General features: G+C 42.6%; 1 protein-coding gene across 1 annotated transcript in view; it reads right to left on the minus strand.

Moving 5' to 3' along the window:
• rspo1 (R-spondin 1) overlaps window positions 1-23,103 on the minus strand; it is a 263,230-nt gene extending 240,127 nt beyond the window's left edge. The window contains exons 1-2 of the mRNA XM_055656042.1: window positions 22,534-23,103; window positions 12,549-12,925 (exon numbers count right to left, since the gene is read on the minus strand). Coding sequence (XP_055512017.1) covers window positions 12,549-12,639 — 91 coding nt within the window. The 5' untranslated portion in view covers window positions 12,640-12,925; window positions 22,534-23,103. The remainder of the gene's footprint in view (window positions 1-12,548; window positions 12,926-22,533) is intronic.
• Window positions 23,104-23,380: the final 277 nt, after the last annotated feature.

A 23,380-nucleotide genomic window follows, 5' to 3' on the forward strand; every position in this document is an offset into this window, starting at 1 on the left:
TTGCACCAGTAGTGGAAGTTTTCTTGTAAGTTATACTATGATAACACGTTAATAATAACATTAATATTAACATGTTAACATAGAAAACGTCATTGTAATCACGGTACAACAAGAGAAAATAGCACAACCATTTAGTAAAACGGCAAAAAAAAGCTGATTTATGGCCCTGTCCCACTGTACGAGTTCATTCAAGAGTTCTCCCGAGTTTGCCCTGATTCGAACTCGGAGATTTACGGTAATGGTCGCTCATAGGTAGTCGGGGCTCTCGTGGACATTTTTCAAAATCAGAGGAGCAAAGGGACTTGGGAGCGCTGGTGCAGGATTCCCAAAACATTAATCTGCAAGTTGAATTGGTAGTAAAGAAGGCAAATGCAATGCTAGCATTTATTTCAAGAGGGCTAAAATACAAAAATGTGGATGTAATGCTGAGGCTCCATAAGGCACTGGTAAGGCCACATTTGGAGTATTGTGAGCAATTTTGGGCACCATATCTGAGAAAGGGTGTGCTGGCCCTGGAAAGGGTCCAGAGCAGGTTGACAAGAATGATCGCAGGAATGAGTGGGTTAACTTATGATGAGAGTTCGACTGCACTGGGCCTGTACTTGCTGGAATTTAGAAGAATGAGGGGGGGACCATATTGAAATGTACTGAATAGTGAAAGGCTTGGATAGAGTGGATGTGGAGGGGAAGTTTCCACTAGTAGGAGAGTCTAGGACTAGAGGTCACAGCCTCAAAATTAAAGGATGTTCCTTTAGGAAGTAGATGAGGAGGAATTTATTAAGTCATATGGTGGTGAATCTGTGGAATTATTTGCCACAGAAAGCTGTGGAGGCCAAGTCAATCGATATTTTTAAAGCATAGATAGATTCTTGATTAGTATGGGTGCCAGTGGACAAGGGGAGAAGGCAGGAAAATGGGGTTAAGAGTGAGAGAAAGATCAGCCATGATTGAATGGCGGAGTGGCCTAATTCTGCTCCTATCACTTATGACTAGAGCCAGGATTGTGCCATAAATGCCATGTGCCTTTTCATGCCCTTTTTTTGATGATTTCACCAGGATAATGCCTTTTTCACGATCGGGTGCCTAATGGCCCTGTCCCACTGTACGAGCTCATTCAAAAGCTCTCCCGAGTTAAAAAAAAATCAAACTCGTGGAAGCACGTAGAATGTACGTAGCGGGTACGTCGGAGCTCGGGACGTCTTAGTGGCTCGTAACGCTAACGGCAGGTACTCTGGAAACGCGGTAAGCTTGGAAAGACTCGTGAAAATTTTTCAACATGTTCAATCACTAGGAGAACAGACAAACTCTTGTACAGACAGCACCCGTAGTCAGGATCAAACCCGGGTTTCTGGCATTGCAAGGCAGCAACTTTACCACTACCCAATATCTTTTACTATTGTACGATAACGTCCCAATTTCTTTACTCCAGACTCTGACTGATGAAGGCCAATGTGTCAAAAGTCTCCCCCCCCCCCCCCCCCCCCATCCACCTGTGACGTCACATTCAGGAATCTATGCATCTACACTCCTAGATTCCTCTGCTCTACAACAGTCCCCAGGGTCCTACATTCCCCATGGCGTTCCGCAAGGCTCGGTGCTGGGACCACATCAAGTGAGACTACACCTGGAGTAATGTGTGCAGTTTTGATCCCCTAATTTTAGTAAGAAAGAATTTAATTATTTCTATTGAGAGCGTGCAGCGTAGGTTTACACGGTTAATTCCTGGGATGGCGGGATTGTCATATGCTGAGCGAATGGAGCGGCTGGGCTTGTATACTCTGGAACTTAGAAGGATTGACTCTTGACTTGACTCTTGATGAGAGGGGATCTTATTGAAACATACAAAATTGTTAAGGTTTTGGACACACCAGGGGCAGGACACATGTTCCCGATGTTGGGGGAGTCCAGAACCAGGGCCACAGTTTAAGAATAACGGGTAAGCCATTTCGAACGGGGATGAGGAAACACTTTTTCTCACAGAGAGTTGGGAGTCTGTAGAATTCTCTGCCTCAGAGGGCGGTGGAGGCAGGTTCTCTGGATGCTTTCAAGAGAGAGCTAGATAGGGCTCTTAAAAATAGCAGAGTCAGGTGATATGGGGAGAATGCAGGAACGGGGTACTGATTGGGGACGATCAGCCATGATCACATTAAATGGTGGTGCTGACTCGAAGGCTCAAATGGCCTACTCCTGCACCTATTGTCTACTGTCTATTGTTCTGCCTTAGTTTGACTTCCCAAAATGCAACATCTCACACTCAGTCTGAAGAAGGACCTCAATCCGAAATATTACCCATTCCTTCTCTCCAGAGATGCTGCCTGTCCCGTTGAGTTACTCCACCTTTTTGTGTCTATTTTCGGTTTAAACCAGCATCTGCAGTTCCTTCCTACACATCTCACACTTATCTGCATTAAACTCCATCAACCATTCCTCAGCCCACTGACTTGTACACTCTCTTCCAAATTCTAGATATAAGCTACAAACAGCAATGAGCCCGACAACAATCCCAGAGACACACCTTCTGATCCAGTCACAGGCTTCTGATCCATGCCACCACCAACTTGTGCTTGCTTCACATTGTCAATTCTGTAGCCAGTTAGCTAGTTCTCCCTGGATCCCATTCGATCTAACCTTCCAGAGTTACCTACCATACAGAACCTTATCAAATGTACTTGTACTCCTAGATCCCTTGGTTCTACCACATTCCACAGGAGCCTATATTTCCCTGTGAAGATCCAGCCCTGATTTGATATCCAAAATGCACCACCTCACACTTATCTGAATTAAATTAAATTTTCCACTCCTTGGCCTACTTGCCCAGCGAATCAAGAACCCGCTGAAATTATTGCTAAGTATTTTCACTGTCTACGATTGCAGCTATTTTAGTGTGATTTGTTAATTTAGTAATTATGCCTTGCACATTCTCATCCAAATTGTGGAAATGCAACAATAAACAGCTATGGACCCAGCAGGAACCCTGAAGTATAATACTAGTCACGGGCCTCCAATCCAAAAAACAACCTTCCACCGCCACCCTCTGCTCCCCACCATGAAATCAATTATGTATCCAGTTTGACACAAAAAGCTGGAGTAACTCAGGCAGCATCCCTGGAGAGAAGGAATGGATGACATTTTGGGTCCAGACCCTTCTTCAGACTGAAATGGAGATATAGACGATGATGTAGACACATATAGAACAATGAATGAACGAAATGCAAAAAGGTAATGATAAAGGAAACAGGTCACTGTTTGCTGGGTGAGAACGAGAAACTGGTGTGACTTGGTTGGGGGAGGGATGAAGAGGGAATGTAGGGGTTACTTGAAGTTAGAGAAATCAATATTCATATCACTGGGCTATAAGCTGCCCAAGCAAAATATGAGATGCTGTTCCTCCAATTTTCATTTAGCCTCACTCTGACAATGGAGGAGACCTAGGACAGAAAGGTCTGTGTGGGGGTGGGGATGAGAAGGAGAATTAAAGTGTTTAGTAACTGGGAGATCAGGTAGATTCACGCGGGCTGAGTGAAGGTGTTCAGCGAATCGATCGCCCAGTTTACGTTTGGTCTCGCCGATATATAAGAGTCCACATCTTGAACAACAGATACAGTAGATGAGATTGGAGGAGGTGCAAGTGAACCTCTGCCTAACCTGAAAGAACTGTTGGGGTCCCTGGACAGTCGAGGGAGGAGGTATAGGGACAGGTGTTGCATGGGAAGATACCTGGGAAGGGGGTAGTTTGGGTGGGAAGGGACGAGTGATCCAGTTAGTTACAGGTAGCTCTCCTGTAAGCCATGCAATCTAATCTTCCAGATTCAACCATGTGGAACCCTATCAAAGGCGTGGCTGAAATTCACATTGGCTAAATCTCTGCACCTACATTCTTCAGCCATCTTGGATACTTCTTCAAAAAACTCAATTAAATTGTGAGCCAATCTCAAAAGTGTAAAACCATGTTGATTATACCTAATCGGCCCGTCTTTCTAAATGCATGTATATCATATCCCGCAGAATCCTCTCCAGTAACTTTCTGACCACAGCTGTTATGCTTACTGGTCTATGGATCTCAGCAATTTCTTTGCAGCCCTTCTTAAATAATGGAACATTTGCCCCCTTCTAGTCTTCCTGCACCACACTGTGTCTAACGATATTTCAAACATCGCACCCAGGACTCCTGCAATTTATTTTCTAGCATAATAATACATAATGTCCTTCGAAAAATTTGATCAGGCCAGGGGACTTTCATACATAGAACATAGATCAATCAGTACAGCACAAGAACGAGCCATTAGGCCCACAAAGTTTGTGTCGAACATAACCCCAAATTAAACTGATCTCATCTGCCTGTACACGATCCATATCTCTCAATTCCCGGTACCTTCACGTGTCTATCGAAAATCCTCTTAAGCTGCACTTTCGTATCTGCCTCCACCACCACCCGGGCATTACATCCCTGGTGCCCATCACCACCCGGCCAATACATCCCTGGTGCCCATCACCACCCGGGCAATACATCCCAGGACGCCACCACTCTGTATAAACCACCTTGCCCCCACCTCCATTAAACTTTCCTCCTCTCACATTATGCCCTCTGGTGTGAGATATTTCCACCCTGGGAATATCTTTCCGACTATCTATGCCTTTACATTTTAGGATGTCCAGCACATCCTTATCTGTAATATGAACTGGCCTCATGACATCTTCATTAAATTTTCCAAGTTCTCTGAACTTCACCTTTTTCATTGCAGTAAAAACAGGAGAAATATTTGTTGAGAACTCTGCCCATCCCCTGCATCGCTACACATACATTACTACTCTGGTTTCTGAGGGGGGCAATTCTCTCTTGCGTTGCCCTTTAACCCTTAAACTTTTACATATCTTTGCAATTCTCCACAATCGTATCTGACAGACCTATCCCATGCCCCCACTTCGCCTTCCCCATTTCCAATTTTTTTTTCCAGATTGAGTGGTCCTTTTAAGTTCAAATGCATTGCATTCCGACCACCCAACTAGTTCATCAGCGTACCATAGTTCCTTGAGTAAAGTTAATATGTCATATCTTTGACATTTACAGTCACATCAGCAACTAACTGTTGAACCTGCCTCTCTCTTCCCCCCCCCCCCCCCCCCCCCCCCCCCCCCCCCCCCACCACCTCCCAAAAGCTCTTGTGATGTGGCCTTTTATATCTTTAAATACAAATGAGTAGATTAAGCTATGATGAGCGTTTGTCAGCACTGGGCCTGTACTCGCTTGATTTACTTCACAACCATGAGTTTTGCACCTTACCCACAGTGGACGCTGTTGCATGGAGCTGCTAACCCTTGCAAAGCCTGCATGTTTTTGCTCACAGATTTCACTGGCTGACCAGTGTTCACATTTAATTCTGGATAATCATTGCTGCAAAATAAAGTAATCATGAATTTTGTCCATTGGAACCAGAGAGAATGACACTCTCTGCTGATAAGTTTGAAACTCTTTTTGCTAGGTTCCCTCATCTAAAAAACAAACAAAATTGTCATGGTTCAATTGACCGAGTTAAAGAAGTTCTTCAATTCCTCATTTATATTGTGATTATCAGATATATCCAGGCTGAAGTGGTTTCTCATTAACCCAGATGTAGAGGTTTCCACTGCACGTACTAAACTAGCTCTCTGGTTATTTTCATTAACTATGTTACTGCATATTACTCTGCAACACACCTACATTATCTGGGTTTCAGGGTCAATGCTGCAGTTCATTGTTGTGGACATTTTATTTTCCTTATTATGTTTTGAAGCAGAGTATTTTCTTTTTGCCCCTCGTTTGAAATGAAGCGTTTCTCTCCTACTTAGTGTCTGGAACAACTTTCCTTGACACCAATATGTTCTATTTTAACATTTAAATATTTGGAGGTCAGTTTAAACACAAAATGTATTATTTTCAAACCTGACAGAAACTCAACTAAAATGGTGCCTGTCAAAAATGTTAAACAGTGGCACAAGATGAGCCCCCAAATGCATCCGAACCGCTGCAGGGTTGCAGGTGAACAACTACCAACTTTACACATTCCATGACTATCCAACACTCCCTCGTTCTAAATATCCCATGAATGAAACATCTTCTCAGCATCTACTGTGTCAATGCCCCTGAGAATCTTGTGCTTCAATAAAGTCACGTCTTATTTAGCATTCCAAATTTAGTTTAGTTTAGAGGTACAGCTCAGCAACAAGCCTTTCAGCCCTCCAATTCTGCAATGACCAGCAATCCTTCTACACTAACACCATCCTACACACGAGGAACAATTTACAATTTTTACCAAAGTCAATTAACATACAAATCTGTAGTCTTTGGAGTGTGGGAGAAAACCAGATAAAACACACATGGTCACGGGGAGAACGTACAAACTTCGTACAGACAGCACTCTGACCCTAACATGTATCACTTTGGCCCCTGGTACTGGATTCCCCCCAACATCAGGAGCATATTTCCTGCGTTTAGCGTGTCCAAACCCTTAATAATCTTACATGTTTCAATAAGATTCCCACTCATCCTTCTAAGAGTGTACTAAACTCCAGAGTGTACAATCCCAGCCGCTCCATTCTATCAACATATGACAGTCCTGATCCCAGAAATTAACCTCGTGAACCAATGCTGCACTCCCTCAATAGCAAGAATGTCCTTCCTCAAATTTGGAGACCATAATTGCACACAATACCCCAGGTGTGGTCCCACTAGAGCCCTGTACAACTGCAGAAGGACCTCTTTGCTCCTATACTCCGGAAGTGGCGGTGCTGCCTTGCAGCTGCGGCTCGCCTGCAGTCCGTTTGTCTTTTCTGTTTTTTGTTTTCTCTTGACCCGTTTTTATAGTTTATTTTGATTTATTTAGTTGTGTGTGTGTGGGGGGGGGGGGGGGGGGGGGCGTTACATGTTTTTTGACTTCCTGGGGGGGGGGGGGATGCGACCTTTCCTGCCGTATCCCCCGTCTCCATGTCCGTCTGCGCTGAGACCTATCGCAGAGCTGGCGGCCTCCAACTACGACCGACCTCGAGGCTGCGGAGTCAGAGCCAGGACTTACCAACGCGAGGCTGGCCGACTTCGGGGCTGTGGTTGCGGGGCGACCCAACTTCCGACCCGACTTTGGAGCCTCTTTGGCTCGGCCGCGGGCCAGTGGATGACATCATCGGGAGCTCGAGTTCTGTTTTCTGGAGCTCCCGCAACTACAGCTGCGTCCGCTGGACTGGAGGGCGGCAGCTTCGGCAGCTTCGACCGCCCCGGGCCGCGGAATTTGAACCGGCCCGCTTGCGGAGCACGGATTCAGCCGTGGGACTTACCTACCATCACCCGGCGGGGTCACAACATCGGAGGCTTGGATTGCCTCAGTGCAGAGGGAGAGCAAGGAGGGAAGAGACAATGACTTTGGGACTTAAACTGTGTTGAGTATTTGTTATTTATTCTATGTTATGACTGCAGGCTAAACCATTTTGTTGCACTGAAAAGTGCAATGACAATACATTGAATCAAATCAAATACTCAACTCCTCTTGTGATGAAGGCCAACATGCCATTCGCTTTCTTCACTGCTGTACCTGCATTCTTACTTTCACCATGTAAAGATACATAAAAGGTTTTCCATGTCCCTTGCAATAAAGACCAACAATCCATTAGCCTTTTGCAATACTAGGCCTACCTGCGTGCTATCCTATTGTGTTCATGTAGTCAGGCCCTCAGATTCCTTCCTATTGCGATATTTTGTCATTTCGCCATTCAAATAATTTCATTTAGTTTAGAGATACAGCCCTTCGGCCCGCGAGTCTGTGCCGGCCAGCGATCCCCACAAACCAACATTCTCCTGCACACAATTTACTACTATTTGTTTTACTGAAGCCAATTAACCTACAAACCAGAACGTCTTTGGTGTGGGTTGAAACCGGAGCACCCGGAGAAAACCCACACAGATCACGGGGAGAACATACAAACTCTGTACAGACAGCACCCGTAGTCAGGATCGAACCTGGGTCTCTGGTGCTCAAAGGGAGCAACTCTCCCACTACACTGTACCACAATATGTTTGTTTTCATTCTTCTTCCCAAAGTGGATAAGCTCACAATTTCCCACATTAAACTGCATCGTCCAACTTCTCGCCAGCCATGTAACCTTTACAGTCTCTTTCTGCGCATCTCTTGACCTGCTAACCCAATTATTATTGCATGATAATAAAAACCAGATTTCATTATGTACAGGCTTTATACCAAATCTTTTCATCTGTTATTACCTTTAATTATAAATAGTTGACTCCAATTTTGATCTTGTGGGACCTCATGAGTTTCTGATTGCCAATCCAAAAATGACCTCTTTATCCCAACCCTCTGTTTTCTATTTGTTTGTCATCTACAATCCATGACAGCCTGTGTTTATGTGCCCCCAGTATGAATCCTACTGGAAATACAAGCACATTATATTTACTGCTACCACTTTATCTACTCAGATTGTTACATCCTAGATGAATATTCCAAGTAATTTCTCAAATACTATTTTCCTTTCATAAAACAATGATCCAACATCATCATCTTATGATTTTCAATCTGCACACCAAATATCTCTTTAATAATGGATTCCACCATATTCCCCATGATAGGCGTCAGACTAACTGGTCAATCATTCCCTGTCCTTTCGCTAATTCCTGAATTGTGGCATTACATTTGCAGTTTGCCTTTCCCTGGGACCTTTCCAGAATTCAGGAAATAATGTTGAGTTAAGATCAATACAATTAAAAGGCCAAAAAAGTAATACAAAGTGCTGGAGTAACACGGCAGGTCCGGCAGCATCTCACAATGACATGGATAGGCGATGTTTCAGGGCCACTTCCTTTAACCTCCTGAATCTGATGTTGATGTAGGTAGTCGCCAATGGAATTCACCAAAGTCAGCACCTGGCGACAACCAACGTCACCTGGCGACAACCTGCATCATACTGGCAACAACCCACGACAGCACCTATGACAGGAGAAGACAAGCTACCTCAAGCCCACAGTCACCGAAAAGATTAACATTTCAAAATCCAGCAGTGACCAGAAAAACGTTACGGCTCTTTCGGCGGCTTGAGGAGACAAATCACGACCATAGTGGCGTCACCCCGCGACCATGTGGCAACAGCCTAATCGCCTGTAGTCGCCGAAAAAAAATCGCCTAAGTGGGATTGGGGCTTTAGATTCAGAGAACATGCCAACTTTTAATCCTATTCGTTTGCATAGTCCATTTTTTCTTGTATAGATATTGCTTTAAGTTTGGCCCCTCTGACTGCCTCTGCCGCAGAACAATGTAGTAACCAGAAAATGGAACCGGAAAGAAAGAAGACCTTAAGAACAGCAAGATTTTGAAAGTGTTCCAGTCGGATTCATTCTTCCTGAATTCCCAGATAATGAGAAATTCCAATCAATCCAATCAATTCCAATTTTTGCTCAAATTTTCCTCAATTCAAAATCTTACACAGAATAAAGAAGAAAGCGAATGGTATGTTAGCATTCATAGCAAAAGGATTTGAGTATAGGAGCAGGGAGGTTCTACTGCAGTTGTACAGGGTCTTGGGGAGACCACACCTGGAATATTGCGTACAGTTTTGGTCTCCAAATCTGAGGAAAGACATTCTTGCCATAGAGGGAGTGCAGAGAAGGTTCACCAGACTGATTCCTGGGATGTCAGGACTTTAACCATATAACCATATAACAATTACAGCACGGAAACAGGCCATCTCGACCCTTCTAGTCCGGGCCAAACACATAATCTCCCCTAGTCCCATATACCTGCGCTCAGACCATAACCCTCCATTCCCTTCCCATCCATATAACTATCCAATTTATTTTTAAATGATAAAAACGAACCTGCCTCCACCACCTCCACTGGAAGCTCATTCCACACAGCTACCACTCTCTGAGTAAAGAAGTTCCCCCTCATGTTACCCCTAAACTTCAGTCCCTTAATTCTCAAGTCATGTCCCCTTGTTTGAATCTTCCCTACTCTCAGTGGGAAAAGCTTTTCCACGTCAACTTTCATATGAAGAAAGACTGGATAGACTCGGCTTGTACTCGCTAGAATTTAGAAGATTGAGGGGGGATCTTATACAAACTTACAAAATTCTTAAGGGGTTAGGCAGGCTAGATGCAGGAAGATTGTTCCCGATGTTGGGGAAGTCCAGAACAAGGGGTCACAGTTTAAGGATAAGGGGGAAGTCTTGTAGGACCGAGATGAGAAAAAAAAATTTTCACACAGAGAGTGGTGAATCTCTGGAATTCTCAGCCACAGAAGGTAGTTAAGGCCAGATCATTGGCTATATTTAAGAGGGTTAGATGTGGCCCGTGTGGCTAAAGGGGATCAGGGGGTATGGAGAGAAGGCAGTACGGGATACTGAGTTGGATGATCAGCCATGATCATATTGAATGGCGGTGCAGGCTCGAAGGGCCGAATGGCCTACTCCTGCACCTATTTTCTATGTTCTATCACACAAAGCAATCAAAATAATCAAAGTGTAAAATGTCAAGAGAAAAGTATACAAAAAAGATAATTTTATTGACTAACAAACTAGTGTTCCACCTAGGGAGAACATGAATTGATCTCAGACCTATGTGTAGCATAGACAATAGGTGCAGGAGTAGGCCATTTGGCCATTCGAGCCAGCACCGCCATTCACTGTGATAATGGCTGATCATCAACATTCAGTACCCAGTTCCTGCCTTCTGACCATATCCCCCGACTCCGCTATCTTTAAGAGCATAAGGACTGTGGATTACTTCCAGCCCATTTTTTCTCCAAATATCTTTCAATTAATAAATTGTTACTTCAATATAAAATACACAATCTCCTCCTGCATGCAAATGACATCAGCTCTTTCCATACAATCCTTCCAAGATGGTGCCCGACCCAGGTGACTATGTGCAAGCTAGCCACAGAAGGTGATGTACAATCGCTCCACAGTCTTAAATCTCTACACTGTGAATGGCTCAATTGTAATTACGTATTGTCTATCCGCTACTGATTAGTACACAACAAAATCTTCTTACTGTACCTCGGCACACATGACAATAAACTAAACTGAAAAACTGAAATCTTGCTGTTCAATGTTTTCTGAACAAGACAAATTGGGGAAAGTGAATTCACAATCACTTGGCATTAAATCAAGTTAGTTGAAATGTATTTAGCAGCAGGGATAGAATAAATTGTCAGTGTTTTCCAATGCTAACTAAACATATTCATCCTAGTTTTTAGTTTAGAGATATAGGTTTCTAAACAGGCTCTTCTGCCTACCAAGTCCATGCCGACCATTCATCATGCATAGACTACCTCTATCCATCATACTAGGGCCAATTAATCTACAAACTCGCACATCTTTGGAGTGTGGGAGGAAACCGGAGCACCCGGAGAAAACCCACACGGTGACAGGGAGAACGTGCAAATTCCGCACAGGCAGCACCATGAGCCAGGATCAAATCTGGGTCTCTGGCACTGTAAGGCAGCAGCTCTACCGCTGTGCCACCCCTCTACTATTTTAAAATACCGTATCAAAATAATAAAAAATACTTTGGTGCGAGTTATTACTTTTTGATTACATCCCAATTGTGTCTTCGACACTACTGTGTCCTGGCAGTGAGGGACATTTGCGGTTCAGCAGTCTGTGAGCTAACTTTCAGCACAAACATACGTGCAATAGGTCACCAGGTTGACTATACATGTGTCAGATCTCTGGAACAGTGCCTGGCTCACTCCTCGCTTGTTTTTTTTAATCTTCTTGGCCTGGATTGATCCTTCACGGTTATTTCTGGTGAAGTATTAAAAATCTTAAGAATTTCCAGTGCTATTTTCCCTTAAGAAAATTCTCTTAACAACTCTCATTATTATTTTCATGATAACCTTTATCGCTCCAGCTGGTGGAAATAGTTTCCCTTTCATCAAAATCCCTCAGAGGTTCAAACAATGTCAAAATTCCTCTTAACCTGCCATTCTTGTTAAAAGAATTCTGCCGTCTCAAATCCTCAGATCAGTGTAGTTATCGCAGTTAATCCCTTCTGCACCATCTCCCTGCCTTTGGCATGCTCTCTGTAGTATAGTGCCATTAAACAGGATCACTGTTTCTGCTGCAGTCTCACTGATCATTCGCACCTCTCCAGCACTTCCTCCTCTGTTCTGAACTCCACACACTTTAGTTATAAAATGTGGAATATCATTGAACTTTCTCCCACAGATATATTAGCACTTTGTGTCTTTGTAAATAAGATTCTGAATTTCTCTTTAAAACAATGAGCATTAGCATTTCATTTTATTAATCTGCGATCTATCGAAACCATCTGCAAAACACACGAGAGCTGGATTTTAAACTACTTTCCTAACAGGTTTGCTGGATTTTTATAAGTGCCTTAAGGAACTTGCTCAAGATACTTTCACGTTTTGAAAGTTTTGAATATTTTTATTTTGCTCGTACAAATGTTAGTAGCGTTTATACCTCTTGTTCACCGATATAAGCAGAGAGCAGCAGCTCTAGCAAAATTAAAGAAGGTGCTCTCATGGATAGAAATCTCTGCTACTCACTTCGCCTTTGCCTCCTTCCCTTCAAGACATGGCAGCCGGTGTAATCCATGGAGTTTAAAATGATCACCACCAAAAAGAATCCAAACTGCATAGTAATAACTGCTCAGCTCAGCCTTGGATCTAGATGGTGCTGATGAAGGCAGGAACAATTCCAAAAATGGCACTTCAGATACTGGGTGGTTGTTTCTACAGCAAGTCACAGAAGTATGGCTCAACACACACAGCTCTGTCCACGTGCACCTCCCACAACTGGGACAAGAGGAAGCATATTTTCAGATATAACTCCATGGAGATCGCAGCTCGATGGAAAATGTTCTGTCAAAATCCATTCAGATATGTTCAACATGAACGTGTTCTTTGGTAGCCACCTTATAACGCTAGAAGGAACGAAGAAATAATCAGTGTGCAGTTTAAAACATGAACATCCACTAACATCAATTAGAAAAGGCACAGAATATTTTCTGTTAAACAAGAACTTTATGAACAAAACTGATGGAAACAAGACTGTAATTTGTCTATTCTCATTTACAGAAGTGGAGTTTGAATGAATGTTAGGAATTAGTTAAAGTAATAAGCAGGATTTAGAAGAAACTCAAAAGTTCTTGGTATCCCCTAATAAAATATAGCAAACCAGCCCAGGATCGCCACTGTAATAAAGTTAGTTACATTGAGGAATGCGATTCTCAACACTTCAGCAAGATGTTTCTAGTAAGGAGTCATATATACACAAATTGTCCACAACTACCTGGGTTTGCAACTAATAGAACTCCAAAGTAATTTTCCTTGAACAAAAGTTAATGCTGGGAGTTTACTGATAAGGCACTCGTTGACTGACATTTTTCATTTCGTGCCCACTCTATTTGGGAGAAATTATTTATCACAGAATCAATACAGTAAATCGAGGAGGGCAAACAAACAGCTGGTAAAAAGACTGTCAAAAACAATCATGTTCTCACTCATTTTTAAAGACCACTTCTTTGTACTCTTCCCCCACATTGAAAATATTATAAAATTAGATTCCTTACTCATGTTCAGTTTCACACCGTTGACCCGGCTCTGAAATTATGTTTACTTCATTATGAAATCTCAATATCGACAAATAACCTTGCAAAATTTAGTTTTTATAATTACATATTATGTTACATTTTCAACTTTACATTATTACTTTACTGATGTAATAGAGAATATTACAGATTCATAAAACTGCATTGAAAAACTTGAATTAAAACTCACAAGAGTAAGGTACAAAGTTCAATATCACAATTATTCTGCTACCTTACTAAAAAGAAACATATTTACACAAGCCTATTCTTTTCCATTGCATGGAAACAGAAAAATATTTACAAATGTCTTGATCTAATAAATTTTGATGAAAGTAAATCTCAGATCCACCATGTGACTGTAGACTTATTTCTGTTTTATTCAGTGAGTTCGATCACACAGAGCAGATTATTTTAACTACTTGTTTTCACTCATGCCGAGACAACTCACGTTAAATAAATATATTTCTCTTACCACGTTGCCCCAAATCACTGCTCTTCAACACATGGCCAAGATGTCTAGAATCCAAGCTGCAGCTACAATTAATACTGCTTACTGATCAACTGATAGGAGGTGTGTTTCAGGGAAGGCAGTGGGAGGTTGCACGATGAAGCTGTTTGGTTTAGTTTTACCTCCAACTCATCCTTTCCCAATCGACACTGCACCGAGATAGATTGTTGTGCTGCAACACAGTGCTCCACCTAGCAGCCGTGCCAAGAATTGCCAAAAAGACAAAACTGCTGGAGGAACTCAGTAGGTCAAGCAGCATTTGTGGAGGGAAGAGGACAGTCAATGTTTTTGGTCCAAACTCATTCCTACACTTGATGGAGTGGGGGGGGGGGGGGGGGGGGGGGGGGGGGGGGGGGGGGGGAACTGATAGAAAGAGGAGAGGTGAATGGGATGGGAAGGATGGGGCAAGAGTGGACACAGGTAAGGATGGGTGGCTATGCAAATTAGTCAATTGGGAGAAGGAAAGGTGGAGATAGTAATCAAGGCTGGAAGCACCAAGTGGAGAAGACAAAAGGGAGCAAATAGTGGAATCTGATTAGAAGGGAATGTGCAGATGGAAGTGTAGCTCGGGGAGGGTTGTTGGGTGGAAGGGAGTGGTGGGAAGTGGGGAAAAACATTTGGAGACCTGAAGTAGGGAGAGATGTGTGATGTGGATGGAAGGATGGAGTAGGTCAAAGGAAATTGAGTGTGGGTGGGGGTGGGGGAAATGGGGAAATGGAAAAAAAGGAGTGTGAGGGATTAGGAAGATGAGCAGACAAGGATAAAGAGGATAGTATGGTTGACCGGAAATGGGGGAATTTGGGTTGTAGGCTGCCGAAGGTGAATATGAGGTGCTGTTCTTCTAGTTTGCATATTGCTCACTCCGACAATTGAGGAGGCCAAGGGCAGACAGGTTGGTATAGGAATATTGGAATGAGAACTGAAGTGCAGAGAAACCAAGAGCCGTTCGATGAAGTGGTCACCATATAACCATATAACCATATAACAATTACAGCACGGAAACAGGCCATCTCGGCCCTACAAGTCCATGCCGAACAAAATTTTTTTCCCCTTAGTCCCACCTGCCTGCACTCATACCATAACCCTCCATTCCCTTCTCATCCATATGCCTATCCAATTTATTTTTAAATGATACCAATGAACCTGCCTCCACCACTTCCACTGGGAGCTCATTCCACACCACTACCACTCTCTGCATAAAGAAGTTCCCCCTCATATTACCCCTAAACTTCTGTCCCTTAATTCTTAAATCATGTCCTCTTGTTTGAATCTTCCCTATTCTCAAAGGGAAAAGCTTGTCCACATCAACTCTGTCTATCCCTCTCATCATTTTAAAGACCTCTGTCAAGTCCCCCCTTAACCTTCTGCGCTCCAGAGAATAAAGACCTAACTTATTCAACCTATCTCTGTAACTTAGTTGTTGAAACCCAGGCAACATTCTAGTAAATCTCCTCTGTACTCTCTGTATTTTGTTGACATCCTTCCTATAATTGGGCGACCAAAATTGTACCCCATACTCCAGATTTGGTCTCACCAATGCCTTGTACAATTTTAACATTACATCCCAGCTTCTATACTCAATGCTCTGATTTATAAAGGCTAGCATACCAAAAGCTTTCTTTACCACCCTATCTATATGAGATTCCACCTTCAAGGAACTATGCACGGTTATACCCAGATCCCTCTGTTCAACTGTATTCTTCAATTCCCTACCATTTACCATGTACGTCCTATTTTGATTTGTCCTGCCAAGGTGTAGCACCTCACATTTATCAGCATTAAACTCCATCTGCCATCTTTCAGCCCATTTTCCAAATGGCCTAAATCACTCTGTAGACTTTGGAAATCCTCTTCATTATCCACAACACCCCCTATCTTGGTATCATCTGCATACTTACTAATCCAATTTACCACACCTTCATCCAGATCATTGATGTACATGACAAACAACAAAGGACCCAACACAGATCCCTGAGGCACCCCACTAGTCACCTGCCTCCAACCCGATAAACAGCCATCCACCATTACCCTCTGGCTTCTCCCATTCAGCCACTGTTGAATCCATCTTGCTATTCCTGCATTTATACCCAACAGTTGAACCTTCTTAACCAACCTTCCATGGGGAACCTTGTCAAAGGCATTACTAAAGTCCATATAGACAACATCCACTGCTTTACCCTCGTCAATTTCCCTAGTAACCTCTTCAAAAAATTCAAGAAGATTAGTCAAACATGACCTTCCAGGCACAAATCCATGTTGACTGTTCCTAATCAGACCCTGTTTATCTAGATGCTTATATATATTATCTCTAAGTATCTTTTCCATTAATTTGCCCACCACTGAAGTCAAACTAACAGGTCTATAATTGCTAGGTTTACTCTTAGAACCCTTTTTAAACAATGGAACAACATGCGCAGTATGCCAATCCTCGGGGACTATTCCCGTTTCTAATGACATTTGAAATATTTCTGTCATAGCCCCGGCTATTTCTACACTAACTTCCCTCAATGTCCTAGGGAATATCCTGTCAGGACCTGGAGACTTATCCACTTTTATATTTTTCAAAAGTGTCAGTATTTCTTTTACTTTGAACCTCATAGTATCCATAGCTACTCTACTAGTTTCCTTTACCTCACATAATTCAATATCCTTCTCCTTGGTGAATACCGTATATACACCTTATATACATTTGGTCTGCTGACAGAAAAGACCTTGTTGTGATTAACTATTGCAATAGATGAGGTAGGAGGAGGTGCGCATAAATGTCTGTCTCACATGGCGAGGCTATTGTGGAGCCAAAATGGAAGTGTAGGAACAAGTGTAGCACTTCCTTGTGTTGCAGGAGAAAGTGTCTGATGGAGAGAGGTATTGGTGGCGAGGGATAGAAACATAGAAAATGGGTGCAGGAGTAGGCCATTCGGCCCTTCGAGCCAGCACCGACATTCATTGTGATCATGGCTGATCATCCCCAATCAATAACCCGTGCCTGCTTTTCCCCATATCCCTTGATTCCACTAGCCCCTAGAGCTCTATCTAACTCTCTCTTAAATCCATCCCGAGATTTGGCCTGCACTGGCCTCTGTGGCAGGGAGTTCCACAAATTCACAACTCTCTGGGTGAAAAAGTTTTTTCTCACCTCCCCGTTATTCTAAGACTGTGGCCCCTGGTTCTGGACTCGCCCAACATTGGGAACATTTTTCCTGCATCTAGCTTGTCCAGTCCTTTTATAATTTTATATGTTTCTATAAGATGCCCCTCATCCTTCTAAACTCCAGTGACTACAAACCTAGTCTTTTCAATCTTTCCTCATATGACAGTCCAGGGATCAATCTCGTGAACCTATGCTGCACTGCCTCAATCACAAGGATGTCCTTCCTCAAATTAGGAGACCAAAACTGTACACAATACTCCAGATGTGGTCTCACCAGAGCCCTATACAACTGCAGAAGAATAAGGATGTGAACCATGGAGTGATATCTGTGGAAAGCAGAAATGGGTGGGGAAGGGAGGATGTAGCCAGTGCCTGGATTGCTATAGTTTTAGAGATACAGCATAGAAACAGGCCCTTCGGCCCGAGTCTATACCGACCAGCGATCCCTGCACAATAACACTATCCAACACACAATAGGGATAATTTACAATTTTACCAAGCCAATTAACCTACAAACCTGTACGTCTTTGGAGCGTGGGAGGAAACTAGAGATCCATGAGAAAATCCACGCAGGACACAGGGAGAACGTACAAACGCCACACAGACAGCACCCGTAGCTAGGATCGAACCTGTGTCTCTGGCGTTGTAAAGCCCCTGTCCCACTGTACGAGGTAATTCACGAGTTCTCCCGATTCGAACTTGGAGAATGTCCGTAGCGGGTCGGTAGGAGTTCGTGGATGTCTCATAGCGGCTCGTAAAGTAACAATTTCTTTACTCGTGGACATTTTTTACAGGGATCAAATAACGTCACGAGTTACCGGTTGTCCCGAGTACCTACCCTTAGCATTACGAGCCGCTACGAGAGATCCACAAACAACTGCAGACATTCTCCGAGTTCGAATCAGGGGAAAACTCTGGAGAACTCATGAATTACCTCGTACAGTGGGACAGGGGCTTTAGGCAAAAACTCTACTGCTGTGTCACTGTGCCGCCCAAACGGCAACGCCCAAATTACGTTGAAGCTGACAAAACTGTCAGAGAATGATGTGACAGATGCGAAGGCTGGTGGGGGTGAAAAGTGAGGACCAGGGAAGACCTATCCCTGTTCCGTCTTGGAGGGGGCTGGCGAGAACAGAACTGTAGGAAACAGAGGAGACAAAGGTGATGGCTCCATCCAAAACAGAGAGGGGGGGGGGGAGGGGGATGTTAGGGACATGTTTCTTAATGAAAAACCCATCTCAGATGTTCTCAAGCAGTATCTTATCTTGAGACCAGATGTGGCAGACATGGAGAAGCATCATTGCAAGAGGCATAGTGGGAGGAGATGGAGTCTAGGTATCTGTAGGCCAGTGGGGGAGTAGATATCTATGGGTAGCCTGTCTCCTGAGATGGAGACAGAGAAATCAGAAAAAGGGAAAGATGTCTGATTTGGAATAAGTGAATTTGAATGGGAGTTGGCGGTGAACTTGGCTAAATGAATGAGATCTGCATGGCTGCAGCAGGCATTCGCAATGCAGTCACGATTGGAGCAGTGAAAGAGTTAGCAAGTTGTGCCAGGGTACATAGGAACAAAGGGCATTCACTGTGGCCAACAATACACATGCTCCCATGCGAGTGCCCATGGCCACACCTTTGATTTGAAAATAGTGAGAGGAATGAAAGGAGAAGTTGCTGAGGATGAGGACGCATTCCACCAGGCAGGGGAGACCTACCTGGTTAGTTGAAGATATGACACAAAAAGCTGGAGTAACTCAGTGGGACAGGCAGCATCTCTGGAGAGAAGGAATGGGAGTGTTATTGAGTGGATGTGGTGGGGTCACTGTTCGAGGATGAAATGTAGGGTGCTGAGACCTTTCTGATGCAGAATGGAACTGTAAAGTGTCTAGACATCCATGGTGAAGATGAGATGGTGGATGGTGTTGGTCTGGTGGACATCGCGTGTAATTGCCAAGATTCACACAGTACTGATGGTTAGGGCAAAATGTTATGCCAACCCAGGATTCAGCCTCGTCTTGTGCTTAGGAAGTTAAAATAACCATTTCATAAGCTGATAATGCAGTCATGCATTTCTCCAATAATGATGGATCAGTTATTTTAAAATGTTGGTAGACGTTGGAATATTTTAAAAATAAATCTTGGGAAATATAACATCGGGAGTCTGCACTGTTAAATAATGGCTTTAATTATTTCTATAAAGAATTCTGCTTTTGGCCCGTTTATTTATGAAGATTTGTGACTAATCCAAGAAAACATACAGTAGTAACCATCTTGATTCAATTTTCTGAGTTTATTTAAACATCAGGGCAAATGTACACATTTTTAAAGCAAAAACAAGTTTGAAAGTGCAGCTGACATGCGGATTGAAATGGGTAGCTAAAACCATGCAGGTTAAAGCCGTCTGCTTCAAACTATGGCAGTGCTTGTTGTGTGTTGTGTGGTTTAGTTTAGAGATACAGCGCAGAAACAGTTTTTGGCCATTGAGTCCGCACCAACTAGCACATTAACACTATCCTACCCACACTAGGGACAATTTAAATTTATACCAAGCCAATTAACCTATAAACCTGCACGCCTTTGGAGTGTGGGAGGAAACTGAAGATCTTGGAGAAAACACATGTGGTAACGGGGAGAACGTGCAAACTCCGTACAGGCAGCACCCGTAGTTGGGATCGAACCCGGGTCTCTGGCACTGTAAGTGCTGTGAGGCAACAACTCTACCGCTGCGCCACCCCACTGTCTATTTCATTTACCTTTTGCTTAAGTGCCACAATCAAAGAGTTGTACTGCTAATTCTATATAAATCTTAAATTATTTCCATTCATTTCGTTGGTCGGTTAACAAGTTTGCAGGCAGCACTAAAATTTGTTGCCACACTCAGTATAACACTCGTCTAAATGATCCAGCAGTGGAAAAGTCCCAGTCACATTGTAATCCCCCATGCAGTAGTGTGTGCTAGACATACATGCACATTACAATGGGCTGATTCTGCAAGTATGGATTAACTTTTAAGCACCGGTGCTTATGGTGGGTTTCCACCATTATAGATTGTGTGGTAATTAGCTGATCAGATCCTTTGTAGAATCCACCCCAGTTTAGAGTGGAAGGTGATGCAGCCAAATATCCAACCCAGAATGGTTCCTAATCCCTGACAGAAGAATAGGGTTTAAAAATGGGTAGGAAGGAACTGCAAATGCTGGTTTACACCAAAGGTAGACACAAAATGCTGGAATAACACAGCGGGACAGGCAACATATCTGGATAGAAGGAATGGTCTGAAGAAAGGTCTTGACCTGAAACATCACCCATTCCTTCTTTCCAGAGATGCTGCCTGTCCCGCTGAGTTACTCCAACATTTTGTGTCTATCTAGGGTTTAAAATGGCATGATTTGAAACATTAGCAGAATGTTATTTCTAAATGATGCATCGAATTATGATTATTGCACTTGTTGAAACAATTTATAATCCACACATCTACGGTTTTTCTAGGTGGAGAAAGTGGGGAAAGGAAGGAAGATCCCCAAACTTATTATATTGTAATCAAATCACATTATTATATTGCAATCAAATCATCACAAATCAAATCAGAATCAAATAACAGAATCAAATAAAATCAAGTATCAGACAGCTATGTGACTTTCTTGAGTTTAGTTTATTGTCACGTGTGCCGAGGTACAGTGAAAAACCTTTGCTGCGTGCTGGCCACTCAGCTGAAAGATAATACACCATTACAATCAAACCATCACGGTGTACAGATACAGGATAAAGGGGGCTCAGGCAGGAGAATATCCATTAAAGTCCCTTCATTGAAATCTACTCTTCACTGCAACCCTAAAGCCATGATAACTTTAGTATGATCTTACTCTGAAGATCCACAACAAAATGCACAGGACCCTTTGTTAAATGGAGGCAGTCATATTTATATTACTGGTAGTATTTACATTTATACAAAACGACTGTCAACTCATTTAGTTGAATATTAATTACCTGATCATTTAATTAAATGTTAGTTTTCATGATTAAGCAAATTCAGGACATAGGATGTATCCCATACATAATAGAAGTGGGAAAATAATGTTCAGTTTGAATAAAACAGAACCAGTTTCAAGTGGTCAGGTAAGACCATGAAGAAGCTTTTGGGCAAGAGTAGAATTAATAAAGTCGAGAATATGGCAAATTTCTTTCTTTTAAAACATTTTTTTTTTTTTAAGTAATTTAGGCAGGCAAAGAGTGAATGTAAATAGAAAAATAATTATACATTTGGAATTTATTACGCTCAATATTCTCATATCAAATGCACCGGTGTATATGAGTAGAACAGCTTAATATGGTTGCTCTAACAAATCCTATTAAATCTATTTCTTAACCTGATTCATTGGGCATGAAACCCCCTCGATTGAGTGAAGCACTCGTTTTAAATTCCACCTCATGTTACTTTCTGTGAATCCAACTGAAGGAATATTAGATGGGATAGCTAGCATTGCATCTAAACTTTGCAGTGTTCTGATGGGCTAATCAGATCAAAATCATCCTTATATGCCAGATGAGTTATACATTGGTCCGAAAAATAATTCATAGTTATACAGAGTTCATCTGCTCGCTGGCTTGGCATTGTGGGAATGCCTGAATGGTTTTGAACCTGTGTGTTTCTGATCTCACCCATACTAGGATGGTGAAAAGGTTCTCAACCAAGCTGGGCTGCTTTCCCCATTGGGAAACACACAGTTGAAGGAAACATGTAATGCTGGCATATTTTACAGTGATATCTGCAGAAGGGATTAATCGTGTTGTACACCATGTAGTACCTTAGAAAACCTAAACCATAAGTTAGTTTCTCTGAAACTCTCACCACTGTATCTCTATCTCCACTGACAATATCCTAAAATAACTGGAGGGCTGCTTGTCCTTCATCATCCTTTGCCAAATTTATGAACGTTATTGTTTTCTGTTTCATTCTCGCATCTTTTATGATTACTCTGCCACATATGGGGCAGTTTTACTTCAGAATTCAGGGACTTGCCACAGAACATGGAAAATATTATTGAAAAACAAATTCAACTACAAGTTGTCGACTCTTGCATCAGTTGTCATACATGCACTTTGATTGCACTTAAATGTTTCAAATGACACAGGTTTAATCCAACAATTGTAAGAACGCTCAAAGTATGAGGGACAATGAAAATAGGTACATTTATATTGTAATTATCATTTGCAGAAAATAAATGATTACAATCTCAATTTCAATGCAGAACGTTTTTCTTCCGTTAAAATAACAAAGTTTCTTACCTAAATATTGAAAACCAGCCGCGGGGCCATCAACAGGTGCCGATGAAGATTATTGTATTTGTTTTATCACAGCCAACAAAAAGCACAAACCAGTTAAACTGTGTTAATCTTTGTTAAACTCTTTGGTCTTCAGTTGCAAAACTTCTTTCTTGGGAGTGTGGTCTTGGTACAGTCTGTAAAAGTTAGCGTTTAAATTGCTTCAATTTCAGCTTGACAGCAATCATAGCAGCGTGGCTGCAAAGCAGAATGTGGCTTAATTTTACTCAGCTGTTCCAGTGCGTGCACAGACACCAGTTCACACCGTAGCACAGATATCAATGGGGCAAAGCCACTGGATGTGAACCATCTGAGAACTAGAGATGGAATTTCCTCCAACAGGATCTTCTCTCTAATTCATCTCACGCAATAAAGCGTCTTAACAACCACTTAGGTCATTTTCTGCTCAAGAAATCCAGTTTTTGATTCAGACTCCGTGTTCACAAAACACTGATTATAGCTCAGAGCCCACAACATCTCGCTTTGAATAAACATCCAGCTCTCGGTCCAAGCATTACACAGGCTGAACACATTTAGTCACACCTCTTTACATGTTCATGCCAATCAAGTGATCAAAGGCAAAGTCTGGACTGGATCAGCATCCATTCCTCCCTCGTTGGTTTTCTATGGACACAGACTGAATGGGAATCTGCAACCCGCTAATAAACTATTCCTTAGTAACACTTTTCGACACATGTTCTGTTCTGCAAATAAAAGTCCAGCAACAAAGCCACAAGTAGCCATGGCTTATTCTCAAGCTCTTGGTAGAGCTGTAAGATATCATCCAAAGGTGAACACAAGAACAGTAAAA

The sequence above is a fragment of the Leucoraja erinacea genome, chromosome 26 (assembly GCF_028641065.1).
Source record: "Leucoraja erinacea ecotype New England chromosome 26, Leri_hhj_1, whole genome shotgun sequence".
NCBI classification, from domain to species: domain Eukaryota; kingdom Metazoa; phylum Chordata; class Chondrichthyes; order Rajiformes; family Rajidae; genus Leucoraja; species Leucoraja erinaceus.